This window comes from Neopsephotus bourkii, unplaced genomic scaffold (assembly GCF_033783945.1).
Source record: "Neopsephotus bourkii isolate Nb327-2 ecotype Australia unplaced genomic scaffold, CSIRO-AGI_Nbou_v1 NB_1615, whole genome shotgun sequence".
NCBI classification, from domain to species: Eukaryota; Metazoa; Chordata; class Aves; order Psittaciformes; family Psittacidae; genus Neopsephotus; species Neopsephotus bourkii.
Window position 1 is genome coordinate 2899768 of NW_026902090.1, and position 23374 is coordinate 2923141.

The 23374-nt window shown below is 45.6% G+C and overlaps 1 protein-coding gene across 3 annotated transcripts in view; it reads right to left on the minus strand.

Annotated features, from left to right (window-relative positions):
• The window catches only part of SH3PXD2A (SH3 and PX domains 2A), a 257343-nt gene extending 242209 nt beyond the window's left edge, over positions 1-15134 (minus strand). For all 3 annotated transcript variants that reach the window (XM_061372608.1, XM_061372609.1, XM_061372607.1), the window contains exon 1: positions 14971-15134. In XM_061372608.1, the coding sequence (XP_061228592.1) occupies positions 14971-15042 (72 nt within the window). In that variant the 5' untranslated portion in view covers positions 15043-15134. The remainder of the gene's footprint in view (positions 1-14970) is intronic.
• Between the last annotated feature and the right edge of the window lie 8240 nt (positions 15135-23374).

The following is a 23374-nucleotide window of genomic DNA, read 5'->3' on the forward strand; positions in this document are numbered from 1 at the left end:
CAAGGAGGGTAAAGCAGCTCAGTAGAATGAAGGCTGAGAAGGGACACAGTCACTCCCTAAAAAATGGTGGACAGGAGTGGGACAGAAGGTCAAACCAAACTGAGGGCAGAGATGTTTATGCAAAAGGATGTTCTGGTGCGAGAACAAACAGAATGCTTGTGAATAAAATAAGTCTACACGGGAAGCCACTAACCATCAGAGGTTCTAAGCTTCCCACCAAGCCAACCCAACCATCCTGAAGGTTCACAGGTGAGAATGCAATATGCTTACACACCTAAGTCTGTCCCAGGCCTATGTTCTACAGTCTCCTTAGTCACTCAACAGTACTTTCAGCCATAAAAGAAAAGCTTGTTTCCACCAGCCCAAATTATTCCCTAAGGTTGTGACAGCTCTGAGAAGGCACTTCTGCCTGAGCTATATTGCTGCAAACAGGATGCTCTCCCTCTCTGCTCTGCCTACCTTGCAGAGGTGCTGATGCCCAGTGTTGGGGGACCCATTGTTGAAAGGTATGACATAGTACAAAGTCTGAATACATATTAATCATACAAGACATCATATCTTCATAAATTGCCATCTGACCTAAGGCTGGGAAGAAGAAAACGATGTGCCGAGGGCCTGATGTGCAACACCAGCCCTAAATCATAAAATCACAGAATGGCTCGGGTTGGAAAGGACCTTAAGATCATTTAGTTCCAACCCCTCTGCTACGGGCAGGAACACATATGGGAAAGCATCAGAAGACCCAGACTGGCCCAGAAAGTTTTATCATAGCTCTTCACTCTGTTGTTAATGAGGCTAGATGGTAAGTGCTTAATAGTAACACAGAGAGCACAGTGTGCTTAGTCTTTAGCAATCGGTAGATGACAGACTTCCTGACCCAACCACATATCCTGGCTGCTGTGCTTAATGCAGTCAGTCCTGTCCCTAGAAATTTGTCAGTTCTTTTTTTGAACCGTTTTTACCTTCAGCCTTCCCCATCACTTTTCAGCAAGGTGAAACAGCTTAATTGCACAGAGGAGAAAACACGTTTTATTCCATCTCGTACCCAAGAATGTCGTAATTCCTGCACCACTGCCAAGAGGCTGAGGCTGTTCCTCTCCATCATCTATTCATGCATGCATCAGAATTCAGGATGTGCATTCAAATGAGCATCTCTCTCCTCTTTCTTCTGCTTCTAGATTTTAGACTAGACTCCTTTAGTCTGATTTAGGATATCACTACGGATAGGCCTTAGTATGAGACAGATTGGGCTGTTGCCAGCCCTAGAAAGACCAACAAGAGTTAGGGATGAGAGGCCTGTTTGTTTTAAGCAGATTAGCTCTAAACCACTGAGTAACTTTATAAATCTTCAGTTTCATACCCTTCAAGGAGACAGATGGAAGTAAGCCTAGAAGCAAAACAAGGAACAACAGTTACAAGAATGTTCTAAGTGGCTTTAAATCATCTGTGGTGAGTGTTGTTTCTGAAAGCTAAGAAAGTTAATTTATAATGTTAGCAATTTGACAACCAGTTTTTTTAATAGGAACTCAGCTATTGGGTTTTGAAACAAACAGGAGCTATAGAGGGTGGGGTATTGCCCCTGGCTATGACTTGCCTATTATATCATCAATGAGGAGCAAGGCTGGGCTGCAAATCCCTTCACCTTGATTTGCCTAGTCTGAACTCATGAATCCAAGAGTTTGTCTTGGCTAAAGTCACTAGAAGATGAAACTTTAAAAACCAAAGCATCTTTGCTAAACAGGTACAGCTCCATCTGAGACAAATAGGTTGGAATGTGTTAGCCACAACTCCTAGACCCTACACGTTTCCCATAAAGCATTCATAGGCTTTTGATGGACGCAGAGACCAGAACATAGGCAACAGTAGGAAGAAAGAGCCTGGGAACTCGGATAAAGCCCCAAAGTGAGTGGACATTTGCTGAGAACAGCACTGTAAAGTTGGCTTCAGTGCTTGGCTCCTGGCAAAACAATGACATAATGCTGTGTTTACTAGCAGGGAAATCTGAGGGTTGGAAATGGGTCTGTAAAAAAACCACTAACACGTACTTTTTGACAAGCCAACAGATTAACATCTATTGTCACTGGGGCAAGGCCAAACTTGCCTGGAAAGGGTCCAGGAGTTTGATGTCACTGAGAGGCTCACAAGGACGTCAGCTAAAGAGCTTTCCCATGTCATCTCAGCATTTACCGCTGTGTTACTGCCTAAAGCAAGCTCTTTGCCACCACCACCATCTGTTTAACCCTTCCTCTCACAACATATAGCAAAGACAACACGCTGGCCTTTCAGAAATAGGTGTTTCACCTAGATCTGTTACAGCTCAGGTTAACCTGATGCAAAAGGCTGGTCAGGGACCAGTCAAGACAGGGGGCTGGCAGATAAAACACACATTTGATCAGGCTTGGACTGTCAGTCCTGTGCTAGTACTAATTGAAGTCTCTATCTTTCTACAAGCAGAAATAGAGGGTATCATTTCCTCATTTGAATCCTTAGGATGTTTTCAAGTCTCCTGTGACCCAAATCATGTGGCCAGTTGCACCCTCACCCTGATCTGAATTTAAGTCTTTATCATAACCCAGCCAATACTTCTCGCACAGAGCAAGACAATGGCAAACAAGTTTTAGCTTCTCACAAACAAGATCCCAAAGCAAGGACAAGTGGACTCCCATAAATGCCAGTGCCTGGTAGAGAACACTTTGCTAATCAGATGAGCTAGAGACCTGATGGCTTAGCATCTCTATATGATAACATGGTAGGCAGAGCCCCACAAAGCCCTCAGCACATGGGGAAAGCTTTGTGACGCCTCTCCTTAGGCACAAAAGCTGCAGTAAGCATATTAGGGCTGTACTCTCAGTCCTTCCACAGAACCCCAAAACCCAGTGGAAGGCTCTGCTGATTGCCCACAAGATGCTCTCCAGTCCAGCCTTACTACATTTGGAAGATCACCTAGAACTCCAGAATTAAGACAATGTGAAATAACCCCATGCTGTGGGTAAGATTAGAGCTTGTCAGAAAGGAGAAAACCAAAAGAAAGAAGGAAGAATAAAGGAGTATTCTTAGGATCTGGCCAGGACTGTGGCATCAGCTCCAATGGAACCTAAAGATCCTTTACAAAACTCTGCTTTTCACCCCGTTTCTTTGACTGAGCCCTCTTCTTGCCCAAAAGCAGTGCAGCACAGAAGTTAAAACAGCAGCAAAATGCATGCATACACAGAGCTTCACATCAAAACCCCAGTTCCTATCAAACACCTGCAACTCTCCCCCAACTCAAGAATAGAGAAATTCTGTATAACAGTAATCCCAGTGTTCCTTTGGCAAACACCATAGCACACAGATACACAGCATTACTCACAGCTGAAAGGACCAGTAGAAAACCCAAAACTGCCACAGCCTAGCTGTGAAGCAGTGCCTTGCTCCCATCCCCAGGCTGCGCATCCTCAGGTCTTGCTCACTTGGGCCTAAGCCTCAGCTCTTTCAAGGAGACTCCCTCCTATACAGCAGTGCCTCTTGCACACCAGTACGGGCTGCAACTCTCCAGTGCCACTAGCACTATACAAAAAGATGTCAAGAGGGCAGAGAGAGGTCTAAAGACAGATTAATGGACTCTCCTGCCTAGATCATGACTACTGCAATCTCCAAGAGTAGTTACCCATGACATATTCACTTAACTTCTTAGACCTCATAGCAGCCTTCCAGTATCTGAAGGGGGTCTATAAGGATGCTGGAGAGGGACTCATCATTAGGGACTGTAGTGATAGGACAAGGAGTAATGGGTTAAAACTTAAACACGCATAGTTCAGGTTAGATATAAGGAAGAAGTTCTTTAGTGTGAGGGTGGTGAGGCACTGGAATGGGTTGCCTAGAGAAGCTGTGAATGCTCCATCCCTGGCGGTGTTCAAGGCCAGGTTGGACAAAGCCTTGGGTGACACGGTTTAAGTGTGAGGTGTCCCTGCCCATGGCAGGGGGGGTGGAACTGGATGATCTTAAGGTCCTTTCCAACCTGAACTATTCTATGATTCTATGATTTGAACATATATTTAGTTTAAACTGAGCTATTTATACTTACCTTTACAAATCAGGGATGTCTGTATTAAAGGATTAAATGCAAGCTACAGCTGCCCAGCTCAAAAACAGGTGGAAAGCTGCTTCCCAAACCCAGTCCAGATTTCTGACAGACACTGTTACAAAGACAGCAGCAAAAGATGAAACAGAAAATCTGTTCTTGAGCAATAACAGGCAGCAGACTCCTCCGTATGCCTCAAGTGAGAGTATTTCAGAAGCTGGCTGCTGCACTGGATTCCCTTTGAGTACAATATCATCTGTTGTCTTTATAAAATGCCTTTTGCTGAAGCATTAAAGGAAAATTTCTCTGGATTCAGGGAAAGGAAGGAACTTGTTAAGGATGTCCAGGGCTTGTAAAATACAGAGGATACAAGATTGCTACCCCTTGGTACATGGAAAACCAGCATGGATGTTCCTCTAGAATGTGTCACCTTTTATTCTTCTCTACTTCAGCCAACAGCTCTGATCTCTTGTTATGAACAGAGAATAAGCAGCCCTTGTGTTAATAAAAAGAGATATTACCACCAGTGCTGGTTCAAGGATTATGGCAGCTTTGCCTAATACCTAACACATACCCCCACCCACCCACACACACACAGATAGAACGACCCTCCCACTCCTGCTTTTCCTCTGCCCTGTCCCAGAAGCCAGCTCCAGAGCCTGTTCTAATCCAACTTAGGAAAACATTGAACTCCAGTCCTTCTTCCTGTGACATGCCTGGGAGATGGGAGGAGGGAGATGCACTTAAATCTGCCCTTCGTGGCTTTCTTCCAGGACAGTACTTCACATATCCTTGTTTGTTTGTTTTCAGATTCTAAGTGATTTTAATGCTGGAGAAAGTCGCTGGAGTGACAGCCCTGGGAAACTGCAGGCCTTCCACTATGCACTAGCAGGGGCTGTGCCAGCTGCCCTGCTGCTGCTGAAGACCCAGCACTCAGTGGCCTCTTGGAGCATCTACCCATGAATAACCCTCAACTCAGGCTGCTTGAGATGAGGCAGCTGTCAGTTTGCCATATTTTCAAGCAAAGGACATAAACTGAGCTCAGAGATGGCGCAGCAAAGCACCTGCAGGGCAGGGAATGGAAAGACATTTAAAACTGACTCTCAGAGTATTTTGCTTGGAGCTACAGGGGTCTACTCTGGGCTTGCATCTGCCAGAGAGCGGAAAATCAGGAATAACCTTCTACCCATAGCATATGGGTTAATCTGTAAATAATAATACAACAGTCTGAACCAAGCAGTAGGAAAACCTCATTGAATGGGAGCCATTAAAACAATCTGATCATCACAGAGTTCGGAAAATGGTAATTCAGATGCTCCTGTTGCATCACCCCCAAGGATACAAGAATGCCTGGCAAGAATATTTCACCTCTGCTGGTGAGCTTTCCTGACAGGGAATACAGAGATACCAGAGAGAGATCAGACAGCAGCATCTAGCAGCCTGCTGCTGAGGGACTTGCTCCCTTCTCCATGCTGCACCTCAAATAGCTCCACAGGTGCTGGGGCTCCAAGATGGGAAGGAATGCTCTAGAGGAATAGGCTCCCAGCTGGCAAGCACGGCTGGCATCCTAAATGTACATTTCCTCAGAGGGGAATGTAGCTTTTATACCATCCCATTCATTACCATGTAGTACTGGTACTAGTAACAGTAACAGTTTGCTGAACACTATTAGGGAAGCGACAGTCTGACTCTCATTTCCAGATAACACAATGACCTTGCCATTAGGCAAGTGCTGCTCCCAGGGGTGGACCTCCTGGTAGAGGAACATGACCCAAACGTGGAGGTTTCAAAGCGTATCCTAGCAGCCAGCCCTTAGGTAACGCTCACGTCTTTACAGTTTATAAAAGGTGAGTAAATCCTGTTGGCTTTGCAGCAGAGCACACAGAGACCCTGAAAGGTTAAACAAGCGAGCCAAAGCCACACTGCCAGTAAAGAGGACACACAAGCTCTTCTAACATGCCACACTATGTCTTGTGTGTACTGCACTGGACATTAGATCAAGCATTTCTGGATGATTTATGAACTGTATGCCTTAAAGTTTGCATTTATAAGCATACCCTGGACAATGGAGAACCAGGCTTCCAGTATCTCAGGGGCAGCTACAGAAGACTTCTGTAAAGTAGATAGCATGGCAGTGTGAAACTCTTGTCTAAACACAGCTATGGTTACGAGAGTTTTGGCATGTTTCTCCCTGTGAACATAGATAAGGATGTTTTCCTTGCAAACAACTTTGCATCAAACCTACAAAATCATGCTGCTGACTGTTGAGAGTACAGGAGCCTAGTGCACCACTGTGTTTAGCCAATGTGGTTATAGGAAAAATAGAACATAGCCTACTGGTCAGAAAGACAGTGCTAGCAACATATATAGGCATGTGTGTTTGAAACATGGGTTTAAAGCACAGTATGTATGAGATCACACACACATATTTATGGACATTTACATTCTACAAACCTTCTATTTCACCCAAGAGTCTACCATGCCAAAAAAAAAAAAGAAAAAGAAGCTGAATTGTAACGAATGTTACTACATAGCAGTATATTGTGAAGCTATGGTACATCCAGGTCCTGTGCTAGTGTAGTCAGTCACTATGAAGACCAATTAAGAATATACTGCAGCGTACTAGTGCAGTATGTGAAGTTCTGATGAAAACACAGATTTGGGGATGTGTATTCTGCACACAAAAGTAGAATGCTCCCAGTGTAAGGACTTAGTTACTTACCTACATGTTGAGCTCCTCTTATAAAAACTGCGACAAGTAGCTTTGCTGAAATCAACAGCTCAACACAATCAAGAAGAGAATCTTTATAATTGTCACAAAGGTCATCCTAAGCACAAGAGCATCAGTTAATACCAGCACTTCCAAGAACTTACAGGTGCTACAAGAAATAAAATCTGTCTCTGCTCTACCTTCACCCCAGAGCAATTTAAAGTGTTATGAGATCATCCTTTTTCACAACGATGCCTAAATAACCACTAGACAATAGTCTGGGTTATGTTGAGACAACTAACTGCACAGCTAGTTGATACTGTCTCACCGTCCCCCCCGCCTGTATGCATGTGCCATGGCTTGTCTTTACAGCCCAGTGCAGAGACCATCTTTCAAGTCTGTTTGCACATATTTTAGTCCAAAAGCATCCTTGCTTTGTAACAAAGGCTCTTATGCATTTACAGAAACTCCCATGTTTATAAACACATGCAATGAGCACACCATATTACTGACACATACTGAATTCACATTTGAAATGTTTGAAAGACTGATTAGGTTGTTTTATATGTTCACCTAGAAGGTGGTTCAAAGAACAAGTAAGCTAAAGTGGGAAGAGTCTAACTAGGTTGCAAGATGTTCCACTTTAAAGTCTTTCCATGTGAAGAAATCCACCTCGTTTCCTTTTGCTTTCCCCCACTCCAAATGTGATGATGTCCCTGCCTAAAAGAGAATAACAAAGAGATGATGGGGAACATGTTTTTGCTTTTAAAGTAAAGAAAAAGGGAGATGCATTACATTAAACCCATAGTAATTACAAGCTTCTCAGTAAAACTTTCAATAAAGCTTCTGTCTAGAGGTGTGAGACAAGGCCCAGGGAGGTTTTTTTTCCGTTGACTTGACTGTATTTGGTTTTGACGCTACCTGATTAAGCAGCAGACACCACCAGCTTCAAACAGAACATTACTGTGCAGCTCGCTGCCTTCTTCATGTAATATTTACACAACACGCTCCAGGCGAGGTGGTGTCAGGTCTTGCTACAAGAAAGTATTCAGCTTCACAATGCCATAGGGCTGACGCACGAAGCTGTCAACCCGCTCTAATGATCCTGCTCTTCTCTGTGGTTACTGGGGAACAGCTCCCTTTGCGTGAGCAGGCACAGATTAAGAGGATATGGCATGAAAAAGGAAGATCAAAAAAGAGAGAAAATCATCTCGCATTAGAAAGCCCAGCTGTTTCCTCCCAAATGACTAAATTAGAGAGCTTGTACGTCACCTCCTGCCGCAGGTAGGGTCACACTGAATCCCTCTTCCTGTTTAATCCACATATAATGGGAAATGGGATTTGAGGAAGACAATGACAGAATGCGAGAGTAGTATTTTTTCAGGCTGTGTACGCTTATCAGATAAATTGCAAGACTGCTTTAGAAGCCAAAGCAAAGAATAGAAAATGCTGCCACACGCTTCATGAGTGGCCTCGGGCCAACCACTTAATCTCTCTCTTTGCCTCATCTCCCCAGTGGGAGTACTGGTATATTCCCTTCCTCACAAGGACAGGAGGAGGGCAATACTTTTGAGTTGCCCATCTCTCTAAGGGCTGCTCTGGGATGCAGGAAGTCTGGGCTCCGTTTCCTATTCCATCACTTGCTTCCTTAGGATGTCTGTTCATTTCTCTCCAGTCACCCTTTTTGGGAAAAGGGTGTGATTTGGTCTCTCCATTCCTCTTCCTTTTAACTCAGGCTGGCGTAATTGTGTGTACAATCCATCAAGCTGTATTGTACTAGTGGGCCCTAGCACCCACCACCCTACTCAGGGCTCTTATGAAGCCAGAGGTCACCCACAGCATGCAGCGGCTGAAAGCATTTATGCTGCCTCTTAGGACATCATCTCCCTGGTAACTAAGTCCTGGTGAAAATCAATAGCGGCATCTTCATCACTTTTAAAATGGAACTTGGAGGCTTTTTGAGCTGTTGCCCCCAGCTCACGGGCTTGCTAAAAGCTTTTCTTTGAGCTTTCTTTTGGCTGCCCTCCCAGCACACTGCAGGCTCAACCCCAGAAGAGCCAGTAGGCAGCCTGCCGGGATGTAGTCTCCTGCGTTATTTCATTCTGCCCTGACCACAACAGATCAGGACAACTTGCTTTGCTCTATTGGGGTTTAATTTATTCCTAAGGCTGGGGACAGCCATTTACTTTGCAAACTGTTGCATTTAGATACTACTGACTCTTGGCTTAATGTAACCAATCCACAACTCTGTTGGAAGAAAGGACTGAGATGCTTCTTAATGTGCTGGGCTGCCCTGCTGCCTGCTGAAGAAGCCTTGAGTTACAGAGCAGTAAGAGACAGATAGTGCATTATGGAAAGCAGGTAGATGTCTAAAGTGTCTGATCTACTTTAAAAACCTGCTCTGAACAAGCTCAAAGGACTGTCTCTCTTGGGCACTTCTGAAAGATAAGGGAACATGTGAAAGACCTCTGAGAGAGAGAATCAGGTAAAGGTATGACACTGGAAGGCTAAGTGGATGGTGAGAAAAGGAAGAAAGTGAATGTCTCAAGGCAGTGAACAGAAAAAAAATGGATGTTATTTTGGCCACAGAAAAGAATGGTGCCCTTAATGTAAAAAAAAACCAACAGGACACGGAAACTAAAACCTCTGCCCTTAGGGGAGGATTTCACTTCAAGAAGCAACATTGCCATCAAGAACTGGTTACAGTGATAAGGAAGAGATAAGTCCTCTGAGTACCAGTGGGTGCAGCAGCTTTGCACTGGCAAGGTCTGATCTATACCTCCTGCTGCCCCTGCTCCTCTGGCCATTTGGGAGTAGGAAAAAGGGCTGAACCAACCTGCGGAGAACTGTCTATGCACAGCTTCCAGGTGTTTCAGAAATATGGACTTCTCCTGACATGTTTCAGACATTAAAAACAATGAAAAGTTGGTAGTCTGCAAAAGCAGAAGATTTGCATCTAGAACAGGCAGAGGGGTGAAAATTAACCTTAAAGACATACATCTACCCCAGCAGGATGGTGGTCTACATACAGAGAAAGCCACTGCAAGGGAGAGGGAATGTTTTACCCCAGTGTGCTGCCTCCTGAGCTCTCCTCCGCTCTGCACAGAGGGAATCACAGCCACCTTTCATCTAACCCTTACCAATGTATGGAAGTTCAGTTTTGAGGAATGACAAAGTCACAGAGCAGCCTGCTCATTTTCTGGCTCTTCCCCAGCACCCCAGGCAAAGATAATAGTAGCAATAATAATAATTAATAATAATAATGCAGACTGGTGAGCCAAGCTGGATCATGGCCCCTGGAAGGAAAGCCACACAGGGTGTCTTGATGGGGGAAAAGAGAGAAGAGAAAATGGTTCATAAGACCTAAATAGGTACTCCATCTGCCCATTTAACACTGCCTTCTGATCCACATCAGGTCCCTTACTGAGCTCTACCCACAGGCCACAAGCCATATGAACTCCAAGTATGTCACATCCTGTCCACTCTGGAAGAGATCTGGCTCACAGGCTCCAGCTCTGCTAACTAACAGGGTCAAACAAACCCAGGCTAAGCCGTCCTTACCCATGAGCTGCTGGTACTGCTAGCACAAGTGGCATATGGAGCTCCTCAACTCAGATCCCCTGGCAGGGCCACAGTGGACAACCCATTTGATGATCCAAGCAGGGGGAACCCAGCTCTTTCTCCCATGGTAGCAATGAGGGACCAACATAGGAACAAAGATCCTTGTCACTAAATCTACGACATGTCCAGACCCTCCTTGTCAGTGTTGGCTTTTTAAATCCAGCAGCTTGCAGCAAATAGAAACAAAGCCGTGAAGATGTCTGATAACATCTGAGTCACTCTTGAACCTAAGCAGTAAGCAGGAGCAGGTAAGACGCAAGGAACAGAGCTTGGCCCTAGCAGTATAAGGTTTTTCTTCAAAGTGTGCTGATGTTTTTCAACAGGTCACCTGTGACAAGCACACTCAGGTGCTCTGGGGAGCAGTGCTAAAACCTAACACAGGAGTCAGCCCCTTACAGTTCAATGATGTCAGTGCCCCAAGGAGCTTAGCAACCATATCCATGCAGCAGAGAGAGTCCTACAAGAGCAAACTTGAGACATTCAGAGATGGCATTAGGAAACAATTACCCAGGGAAGGCAGTGGAACAGCATGCAGGCATCTCAGACTTGATGATATTAAGGGTCTTTCCCAACCTAAATGATTCGGTGGTCTCAGATGACTAAAATCAGCAATGCACTCACTCCAACTGGAAAGAGATAGGGCAGCCACTTGTAAAACAAGAGTGTTTTAACTTCCCTCCATGCTATACAAAGCTGAAAACCACACAAAGCCTACCTGCAACAGGAGCAGAGAAGTGCTGGAAGAGGAAATCTGTACCGATGTATCCATCCCTGCCCTTGGGATAACACAGGCACACTTAGAGACCTCAGAAACTACCTCAAGCATATAAATGCCTAGGGAGATAATGCACATCAGTAACTACTCAGTCCCCTGCGGAAAAGCAAGTGGTCAGGGAAGAGGGTGAGGGATCTCATTAACTTGGTTTCCAATGAACTTCTGCCATCAGCCAGGTCCTGCAAAGCTGTGAACAGATGAAGGTGCTAATCTCCTCTCACCTCCCTGAGAGCAGGATCAAGCACACCTGGTAGGCAGAGGCTCCCTGCAGGGCTTCTAAAAGAGTTAGGCATTTGGGTAAAGGGTAAGATATCTGCCTAAAGATAAGCTGGCAACAGAGAGGAGAAGGGAGGATGTCTTGTTTTAGCTCCTTGATGGATGGTTAAGGGAGGCAAGCATCAACAGTGGGGCTTTTTAAATAGAGAATGCATTTCTAGTTTGGGATCATTTCATATCTAAAACAGTCAATCACAATTTCAGACTAAAAGCCAGTGAAGCCACCCCATAAACAGATGAAACTTCAACAACCTAGAGAAGAGACTTTCAGACTGTTTAAAACTTAGCAGGGGCCAGAAAAGGGATTTGGATTTTGTTACCAGCTTTTTCTCTTCACAATGATTAACTGACACCTTCAACCATTAACTGCAACATCCTAATCCACCCAGCTTCACCACAGCATTGCTCAGCCAGTGTATGACCCCTGCTACATCAAGGGTCTTTCCAACAAACCCAGACTTCACCTTCCTGACATTGTTCTTGTTAAAAGAAAAAGGAAGGGGGGAAAGCAAGGAGATTTAACATTTTTTAAGTATTATCAAACATAAATCAATTTTTAAAAGACCATCGGTGTGAAGAAAGAATAGGAAATTAATTTGGAAAGTCAAAAGCTGTAAGAGCACCAGGAGCTTGTATTACTGATATCCCATATAAGAGGCATGTGGTTATGGATCCGACTTTCTGTTTATCCTTTCACATGCTGCCATCCAGGGTGCCCAGCCAACTGGGTGGCCTTGTGCTGTCCAGTTGCTGACAGCGATGCAGAGGGAGGCAGTGCAGATTCCTTCCCTAGTAGTGATTTCCAAGGGGAATGGGGAAAAGAGCTGGCTGGGCTCCTATCAAATAGTGCTGCATCCAAGATTTTAATCTCTTCCCATGTGCAAAGCACTACAAATCTTCCAGTGAGGTATTAATCTCTTTAGACGTTTCACACACCAGGATCATGGCAGAGGATAGGCAAAGCCATCTTCTTTCTTCTACTTTCCTGAGTCAAGGCCACATAAGCTATGCTGAGATCATGAAATACATCTGCTCCAGGGAATGATGCCTGGCATCTAGGCCAAGCAATGCAGGGGCTCATGTGCTGGCTCACATTTAGCCCTCTCCACATGCCCACAATACCTAAGACTTGCCTTCGTTTCTCCAGGCTCCACTACTGCCTTGAAAAATCACGATTAAAAGGAAAGGGAGTCACATTAAAATGCCTGCAATACCTGTGTCACCATCCACCAGAGAAACATATCATCAATCGGATGCCAAGGCATGTGCTACATGGCCTTGAGGCATGGCATGAAGGGGGCTTATGGATGCTGGAGGTAGAAAGGCTTTCTGATATTATGGAGCCACATAAGGCAGAGCGCACTAGGTTTTACACTCTCCTAAACTATCTGCTAGCAATGGAGAGAACTAAATCCCAAGTCATGTTTACCTTCATTTCAGAAGACAATGCTTGTTTCATGTTAAAGAAGAGCACAGAACCAAACTAACAACGATCAGTGGATCAGACCCAGGGAATTAAATTCTTTGACAGCACAAGTCCACCCTCTGTGAGTTACTCTACCACAGCCAGATGAAAGGCAAAGGCTGCAGCACATTGCAAACTGCAATCTAGCAAACAAAAAGTGTCCAAGGCTTTTGGACCTGTGGGCTAATTCACTCATCTAAAGATTCACAAGGACATGGATTACTATCATTTTTAACTGAATTACTCCAATGATTCTTTGTGAACCAAGACCCTACTGTGCCGAATACTGTACAGCCAGAGATGGAGTGGGACAAAAGGCAGACACAATACTAATCACCAATTTATGATCTTTTTGGCTAAGAACTGGACACACAAGAACATGGACCTGTTGTGCAGAAGACAGTATTAGAAAAGGTTTGTGGAGAGAAGGGTGTAGAGGAAGAAGTAGATTTTCCACTAGAAATGTTAAAGAGAGCTTCTTGGAACAATTTAGGCTACTGTTATTAAAACGCAATGACAGTCATCATCAAGGAAATACAGATATATTTCTGCACACAAGCACAGAAAATATTTCCTTTCAAAACCGCAAATACAAGATTTAAATCCTTATTTTCCAGTTGATTTCCAACAAATAAGAAATCAACAACGTCAATTTCTTTTGGTGATAAGAAAGGTATCGCTACCAGCTCTTTTGTATATCTCTGTGCTTGGCAGATGTATCTCCGACGCTGAACTGCAGCCACCTTTCAGGTGAGAGAACAGCCTGGGGTGGTGTCAGCCGCAATTCACATCAGCAGCTTGCAAAGGCTAAAGCAGCCTGGAAGCAGTGAATGAGCAATAAATATACTGAACACACAGGTCCTGCTGGCAGCCTGAGAGGACACGAGACCTCAAACTTCCACTCCTCTGAGCCGGGCACAAGATGCTTAATTCTAAGGGAGATGAAAGCTTCAGCTTTACATCTACAAATCAGCATCTCTCAGCAACATAGTGCCCTCTAGCCTTGAACTGGGTTATGGTGTAAACTCCAGACTAAAAAGCCCAGTGATACGAAGTACTAATGCAAAGCTTTACATCCAGTCTTCAGCCTTATCTTTCAAGCAGGCTCTGAAGAAACCTGGCAGACGCACAACGCCAGGAAACACGGTAAACTCAGAGCAATTCTGCACCAGCCACAACACCCTGTCAGGCTTTACCTTACCAAAGCTAGATGATTTACCGTCCCTAAACACAAAATCCAGCCTTCCACGTATTAAAATGCAAACTGTATTTTGAGCAAAGAGTTAAAGGATTTGGTGTAACTAAAACCCAGAAACGAAACATACCCTCCCTACTTATGCAGATAGGCAAAAGCTACTCCACCGTATGCTGCGAACTCCCGCAGGCAAAGACACTTCTACATGACACTCTGCAATACCGGAGTCTGGGAAGGATGTTAAGAATCCTCTTACTGCTATTGGCAGTAAGGTGTGAAAGGAGCAAGGCAAAACAGAGATGAAAGAGATCCCAGAAGCTGAGTCTGACTTGATACCCATGCAAACCGGCTCCCCCCTCAAAATCTGCCTTCATGTAACTTATGGGAGAAAACCAGGGAAGAAGCATTCAGCACCCCCGGCTCACTGACCCCACAAACTGCAGAGCCTTGCTCCGCTCCCCACCGGGCACTCTGCAGAGCCACGGCCAGGACGGAGGCAAACCGGGGAGCCGAGAGACCTGTCCCATCCTGCGCTGGCTCCTGCCGAGCAAGGAGGGAAGATCCCCCTTCGGAAGGGAGGGGAACTTCAAAATAACATCACAGAAACCCAACCGCCCAACGGGATGAAGAAGGACAAGGAAAAAGAGCTGCATTTCTATGGCAGCCCGGAGCACCGCGGCCGCCTCACCCACGGGGGCAAATGGGCTGGGGAGCTACAACCACGGCGGGTGCCTCGCCAAGGTCCGGTCGGGGACGGCTCCGCGCCCGTCTCCATCCCGTCCCTGCCCGCCTCCCTCACACGTGCGCCGCGCCCCGCAGCCCGCCCGGCGGCGGAACGGGGGCTCTGCCGGGCCCCAGCGCCACTCACGTAGTGCTTCGAGGGGTTCCTCCGCTTCTCCACGTCCACCACGTTGGCGTCCAGCACGCTGTAGGACAGCATCTTCGCGCACCCCGCGGCGCGGCTCCGCCGCTCCCTGCCGGCGCTGGCAGCACCCTCCGCCGCGCTGCCCGCCGCGGCGATGCCGGCCGGCGCGCCGGGCGGGCTGGAGGGAGAGAGGGAGGGAGGATGCCCCGGTGCCGGCTCCGCCCCGTTAAGCGGCAGCGGCTCCCCCCTCTCTCGGCGGCGGCTCCGCGCCCTGCCCGCTGCCTCAGGGCGGGAGGGGCAGGGCCCGGCAGCAGGACCCGCCCCCGGGGGGCTACAGCGGGACAGGCCGTGAGGGGAGCGGGAGCCACCGCCCCCGTGTGGCGGGGGGCCCGGCCTGCCCTCCGATGGCGGCCGGGCCGGAGGACATCTCCCTGCAGGGGCACCCGGCCCGGCCCCAGGGAGAGCCCCGGGGAAGGGACAGCACAGGGCAGCGAAAGGGCAGGGGGCCTCCAGGGGCCTCCATCACTGCGGTGTCCAAGATACCCTGTCCGAGCGGCTGGACAAGGTCAGAAAGAGCGGAGCTGAGAGCACAGCCCACCAGGCTCCCGCTGGCAGCTCAAGACTGACCACTGCTTGGAGAGATCCACACTGCCCTGGCCATGGGGCAGCACAACGCTGGAGGAAGGTCACACAGACTCGTGCCAGTGATGCCGTCCATGAGTGATAACCCCATTTCATCTATTTACATAGCGATAGATATATGTGCATCATCTTCCCCAGTCACACTTCAAGTAAAGTTTGCCCTAGAAAGTTCAGTTTTGTTGTGTTGGGTTTTTCCCCAACAACGCATCATTACTTTTGATATGGTTATTTGGAAGTTACATCAGAAGCAAAAACTTACGTGTGATATTCCAGCCTTCAGCCTGTTTCAAGACATTCATTAGCTATTCATCACATTAACTGAAGTTGCTAAGATCTCTCATTTCTCTGAAGCTCTTCAGCAGCACTCCATGCAGAGTTTCCACTAAGCCCCCAGAATGCTGCTGACAGCTCTGGACCTGCTAGTGTAGGAGCACAGAAAGGTCCCAGGTAGAAAAGCCCCATGTTTACTGTGAAGACAGTTGGTTGCAATCTGGTTTCATTACAGGCACAGTTTCTGAATCACAACTTTTACAAGTGCTATCGGCCCTGCAACAATGAGCATGAGAGAGGCACCAGAGTCACAGAGCTTTAGATCCTTGAGCCCAACGGCTGACATCTGAAAGTGGCTGGTTTCAAACCATAGCTGGTTTCCACAAACAGCCTAAAAAACAGAAGGAAAACCAGCAGCAGCCCCATCAGTGCACAGGCAAACCGGGGAGCCGAGAGACCTGTCCCATCCTGCGCTGGGTCCTGCCGAGCGAGGAGAGAAGATCCCCCTTCAGAAAGGAGGGGAACTTCAAAATGATAACATCATAAATAACTGCGGGCAAAACTGCCTGCTGCCAGGTGGGAAGCAGGTACCTGCTGTGTAATGCCAGGGATGTACATGCTCCAAGACAGCCTTCCCCTTGCTGCTCAGCTTGCTACAACACACAAAACTAATAAAGTGACATAAAATGCTGAATTCCTGGTGTCCAACCGTGGGATGTGCTCAGGTATACGTGCAACAGGCTTTTGGTAATGGGGAGGGTGACAGAGGGGGAAAAGCTGATGTGCCCACCTCTGTGGTCAGTTTTCAGGCTTTCTTTTCTTCAGAACACCTTCTTTCCTCCTCTTGAGAGACTTCCCACCTCTAACCTAACCCTCCTGCATGACACAAGGCAGTGGAGCAGTTATTTACATTAGAAACCTTTACTGTTTAGACTGGCCAAGAAGTCTCTGGTGTGCGGAGGAACCAAAGAAGATCCTTCCTTGAAAATGTAAATATTCAAATAACCCACTGATAAAATATGCCTGGTGTGGCCAGTGGTCTTGGATGCCTCTTCCCCGTGAGCCGTATCAATAGACATCACACATTCCATCCCTTTCTCCTATCACCCTGTCCAAAAAAGAATAAAGGGTCCCATCCGTCATTAAAAACACTCAGGGTTTGTTTCAAATCAGCTTTCAAAACATGTCATTGTGAGTGAAAGAGAGCAAACACATCATTCTCCACACACCCTGCCCCATCCTTCCTGACATTCTTACTAATTGGCATCTCTTTGTCAGTGGTGTTCTCATCTGCTCTTGTAAGGAAGGAGCTGCTATTTTCAGTGGAACCTGAGCCTGATGCTTTGGGCTTTGTGCTCCCTTGGTGCCCACCCCATGCTTCAGGACATCTGCTCCATGGTTTACCTTTCCTCTATTCAGAATAACTCAATTCTCCACCACTCCAGGTGACCTTCTCCAGCTGTGAAGCTCTTGTACAGCTCTGGCTCCCCTCCTCCTCCTCCTCCATCAGCTGATGGCTTTGTGCTCATTGACACCTTATGCTCTTGTTTGTTTGCTGCATCCCTCCATCTACATAGGAAAAACGTATGTTGCTAGGGGCATGGATTGTTCTTTTAAAATGTGTACAACACCCAGGCTAGTGGGAGTCCAACCCCAGACTATTGCAAGGCTGACAGAAACATAACCGAAACCCCTTATTATGCTGCAGGCTTGGGAAAATCTGCTCCTCTTTTAGGCAGCAGCTGGGAAAATGAAGCTGACAGCACTTCCCAGCCTTGTGCTGGAGAGCCAGGCTCTGGCTACTGGGGCTAAATGAAAGACAGCCTGAGTACACAGAGAAGAGCACAGCAGGCTTGGTCTGTGACCAACCCCACTTGCCCAAGAGCCTGTACCTGACAAGGACCATGAAGACATGGGTTGAGGCACTATGAATCTGTAGGAAACTAACTATGGGGATTTAAATCCTAAATCTCCCAGTATTTACCTTTCTCTTAAAGTGTCTATTATTGAAGTCCTGTCATTACATGGTAAAATCACTGCCATTATTATCAAATCTAATACATATCTTAGCATCAGTATTAAAGCTGATTTAATAATTCACCTTTACGGACTTATGCTTCTGATAAAATTCACCTGAGGAACACCCTGGGAAATTCAGATTTCTGATGAAACCAGGTATTTCAGAAAGCTTTTTTTTAATCTACTTATTTGTTAAGTGGGTTATTTGGGCAAAAAGGGTGGGTTTTTTTGACCAAGCAGGTAATCACATTAGCCTCACAGATCCAGTACAGCTATAGCCCAGCCACCCAGCCTGTGCTCCAATTACAGCAAAAGCTGATGCGTGACAGAATGTGTGCGCAATGGTCTCAGAGCTGGAGCGTGACTTGAGTTTTCATATTTCATGAGGATTTTGTCATGCTGCAAATGTTTTGTAAATAAGCATTTGGGTTGTAAATTGAAAACACTTGGGTCACAAAATCAGTGAGAAAATAAAACAAAGGACAGGCTTTTCTGTGCTCCATTAAAGCCACTTCTAATGCTTCTCATTAATTCAGGGTATATCAATGTAGATAAGTAACCCCCTATGAATATTAACCATCCTATGGTCTAACAGCCCTGCCTGTTGTGGCTGGAGCTGTTGTCGAAGATGAAGTTTATTTCTTATCTATGATTTTCTTTTTCTGGCTGGGCAGCCGGGTTGAACACAATGCTTTCCTGTCCCACGAGCCAGGAGAGGCTCTAACGGTGCTCAGCACCTGGAGGGGAAGCAAAGTGCCTCATAGGCTCAGCCCAGTCCTCTGGGGGAAGTGGGAGTGCTGCAGTGCTGTGCATGACAGATTAGCCACACAACTCATTACTGGCGACTAGAGTTGCATGCATAATCTGCTAGACATGGTACTAGAGATGTGCCCCTTAGGGGGATTTTTGGCTCTGATGTGCAACGCCACAACACAGAGTCTTTGTTACATTCCCATCTCAGCATCTGTACTTACAAAACCTCAGCTTCTTAAAAAGGCTGTTTTCCATGCAGTCCTTCCACTTCAGGGTTTCAATGTACATGTCTTTTGATAGGAGTGACAAGAATAGTAGTCTGTCTGGCATTCAAATCTCAAACTCTGAAACACAAAGCACGATGCAATCTTTTTCTGCTATGTTTTAAAAGCCAATTGCATTTCATCTTCTTGAGAGATTTCTGCTTTTCAAATGAAATTCACTCTGGAGATAAATAGGCCCGGTTTATGTGATGGAAAAGGAAGCTGAAGAAACAAGCTGCAGTCCTGGCAGATCAGCCTCCCCCCCAGCACAGTAGTGTGCCCCTTTCCCCCCAGCCTCCTCATCAGAGTGCTGTGGTAGCAGCCCCTATGTGCAATTCAGGATAATGGGAAAAGGAAAATAATTGTTCCCCCTGATAGAACTGTACATGCTTTCCCAACGGCATAACAGCTTTCGCTTACATTATGAAAGAGCTGCTTTACCCTCATGACTTAAATTATAGATTATCCCCTTCTTCAAGCAGCTATCTTACAATTTAACACTTTCATGACTGATGTTATTTTCAGTCCTCCCTTACCAATTGTGGATGAAGGATTTCCAACCTCAGTATGTGAGCTGCACTCTCTGTTTAAGGTAGTAGCAGCAAATTGCAGACTGGTTTTCATCCGCATACACCTTGTATTTTTCCATTGTCATGAAGGCTTTGTAGATATCCATTGACATGGTTAAAATAATGAAACAAAGCAAACTCAAACCACACTTGTCTTTATGTGTTATGTACATGTCAGGCTTACATTTGAGACTGCTGAAGTTTATCAAACTGATCACAGGTTTGGATTGGGATTCCCCAGGTTTCTTCCTGGATGCTATCTCTGACTTCAGATGTTCTCACGGTTCTCAAAATAGCACATTTTGAGACTGGTCTCTGCCTCACCCTCTCCAAAAAAACCACCTGGCAATCTATTATTGAAAATGCAGGCTTGTTACAAATAAAGTCAGTCTAGGAAGAAGCAGTCTGTCTTTGTGTTCTCTCCCATGTTACCTCTAAGTATATACTTGGACACCAAGACCTCAGTATTAACAGATCTGAATTTTCCACCAAGCCCTTTTAAAACTTGAATTTCCTTGTTCACTGTTTTTACTTATTCAACCCATTCTGAAAGCAAGCAGTAATTTTATTTGGCTGCACATCCCCTAGAGATGGTAGAAGACTTTATCTGCCAATATCCAAAGCAGAGAACATTTGACTGATGGACTGTGAATTATAAAAATGCATCAATAAAACCTTATGAACCATGGAACTGCTGTTAGACCATAGATGACAAAACCACAAGCTTGACACTATAAGGGGAAACCTGTAACATGCAACCTCTACCACTCTGCAGTGGAGTGCTTTGATTATTTTGTATTTATTTATTTATTAAAGTTACTTTCATGCAAAAGCAAAGGGGTTTTCCCTGCAGAGAGACTTCTTTAGAGGGAGCACTTCTGGACCTCCTCAGCAGCAGCATCATCCCATGGGTACACACAGAGAGTATTCTCAAGTTAGACTTTGTACATCAGTAGGGGAGATGTTTGGAAAAACCAAAGATGTTTATTGCTTGGAAAAAAAAATAAGATCATTCCAAACCAGAAAATACTGCTTGGAAAGTGGAACTACAGCTTCTCTAGCAGGTACAGGTGTGCTATTCAGTCTGGGGCAGCAGACACACCATCCACATAATCCCATCCATTCATTTGGATCCAGGCATGTGTTAAGCTATGGTCACACAGCACCAGGGATGCAACCCTAAAGGCCATTTCATTAATGGGAGTCTTTCTCAGCCACTGATCTGGTGACAGAGGCACACAGAGACCACTTACAAGAGAAGGGCAGCTCCTCCTTCAGGACTGTTTCCATCAGTTAGAATCAGCATTTGGGCTACTGACAATTACATGATCTTGAATATTTTCATCCTCAAAGACAAAAGAGCTCAAAGGCCAGCTCTTACTTTATCATCTAACTTTAAGCATCCAATGCACTGGTCTTTTATAGAAAGGACAAAATACCCTGCAGAACATAGGAACTGTTAAAGGAAGGCAGAGGAAGAGCATATAAATATTACTGTGCTCTGTATAAATTTGTCCAGCTGTTTATGGTAAATGTTCTCTTACTCCAATTTTTTCCTGCCCTCATTTCCTCCCCTGCTTTCTAATTGCAGAAAGTAAAACAGTACAAGCCCTTGCTTTCATTACATGCAACACCTGCTGCCTGTCCTGAAACAGATGTCTAAAGCATCGTTAAACAATTACTGCTTTAGCCTTTTTCAATGGGACTAATTTCAAACATCTTTGTGCTAAATCCTCCTCCTTCAGCTTCCTCTGTATTTCTCATCCTTTCCTACATTCAGAGTTCCAAAACTCCTCTCTGTATCAGTTTGCTCTTGTTACGTTTGTCCTGGATCACTGCACTCACAGAAAGACAAAGAGAGAGGCTATAACTACTCTGAACCAGAAATTAAGTGTTTTTATTGGGGAGAAAAAGACAAGGTGAGGGAAGAAAACAATGAGACACCAGCAGTCAGCAGCTGTAGGCTATAGTGTCAGACCACCACCTGGCTTGTTACAGCTCTGGGCGTTTTTGTGGACATTACAGCAAAGAAGAGTTTAGTTTTACATGCATGCAAGGACAACTCCTCCACTCTCAATGTGAGTGGCTTAGATTTTGGCAATAGGAGAAAAACCCAACTCCAAACACCCTTTTTATTTCCCTACCACCTTTGTACCTGGCCAAGAAAAGCACATGTTAGTATCAGGTAAGCCTGCAGGGCTTACATGACTCTGTTGTTGGGGAAGACATTTGAGGGAATGGATTCCTCCCTCATATTTCCAAACAGCATTATATATTTGGATAAGGCCTTCACTCCTGGGAGGAGCCACAAGCATTTCAGGTCAAAACTTGGCTTTGTTTAATCACATAGGCTAGTACGCAGTGACATGCATTTACACTTTACCTTACCTTCTTCACAGCAGACATGAGATGACTTTCCCATCTTTTAACTTAGGGAAATTAGAAAGAAGAACAAAGAACAGATGTCTCAGGCCAAATCTTCTACAGAAGCAGCGTCTGGCTGCAGCCACTCCTGCAGTTCTCAAGCAGGAAAAGCAGATGTTTTGGTCTCCATGCTTGTAGAGTCACAGCATATTCATCGCAGGCTAAGGTGGCAGAGAGCTCCAGTTCTAGCAGGTTGGGAAGCAGCACTCATCCTTCCAATCAATAACAAAAAGCAAGCTAAAACAAGAGCTGTAGGACATGTTGTGCCAGGTTAATTGGCAGCACACTGTTCAGTGCTTCAACACTTGCTGAAAATTGTTCCTTTAGGTTATTTCTTTCACAAGCAAATTCCAGGTTATGTTATGCTCAGGCAGACTTGTTAATCTGGGCTGGCTTCAACTTGTAAATTACTGTGACTAGATGAGTGTAGTCCCCGTGGCACATTTAAGACATATTGGTAGTAATGGGCTGGTGGCATACCTAACAATTGGTTACTCAACTTTGTACCCTGATGTAAATACTATAACTTTACCAGGTTTTAATGACTTGAAGTTTCCCATCGTGAATGGGAAATTTGGGGTGTTCCCTATGAGTAAGCTTCAGGAAAAACAGTGCAGTCATTTCTTAAAAGAGCAGTCAGAGCAAGTGCTTCTGGTGGCAGCTGAAGCCACTGGTTATAAAAACGGGTTTCTTGGGACTGTCTTGTGTGTGGTTTCTCCAGTGATGCGTGACTGAGTTTCTTCCTTCCCCTTAATGGAGGCACGAATTTGGGCTTCCCTCTTCTATCAGTGCATCCATTTTCTAAAGACTCTAACAGCTCAGGGTCCTTCACCCCTCTTAACTAGCCAACAGAATACAAAGTCACTTCAGGTGGTGGGACAGACGTTGACAAATGCCCAGACACACACTATAATCCCATTAGAGTAAAATCACACTTTCTCAGAAAAAAAGGAGACATGCTAATTGGCAGGCAAACTAAAAGTCCACATCAACTTTACAGATCATGTCTGCAACCAAATCTGGCAGGATGTGAAAGCAGCAGGGAGAAACAGCTTCTGTCTTGTGCATGACTTGTGCTTACTTAGGTTTGGGCAAGTACATTTGTTTTGTACTCAGATACCTGCAAGAAAATCGCCACTGGAATCTTCGAGGGGGCAACTGGGTGTTTGTGAGGGTGGGGTGGGAAAAGTGGTGTTATCCTGAAATTACAACTCTTTCCTGCTCCAAACTACATGAGCAAGAAAGCTCTAAAGTCATTATCTGCCTCTTCTAGTGCCTAGACAAGAAGCAAGGCACAATCTGCTGGAATCAGAACAGGCTGTGAACAGTGCCAGGTCAGTTAGGCGAGGGGATTAGAGTGAAACTTTCAATTGCCAGATGCTGACTAGGATATTTGAGTTCGGAAAGAAAAAGGGAACAAAGTAGAGAGGAAGGAGGTTTGGCAAGGATCTGTGGTACAGAGATGGA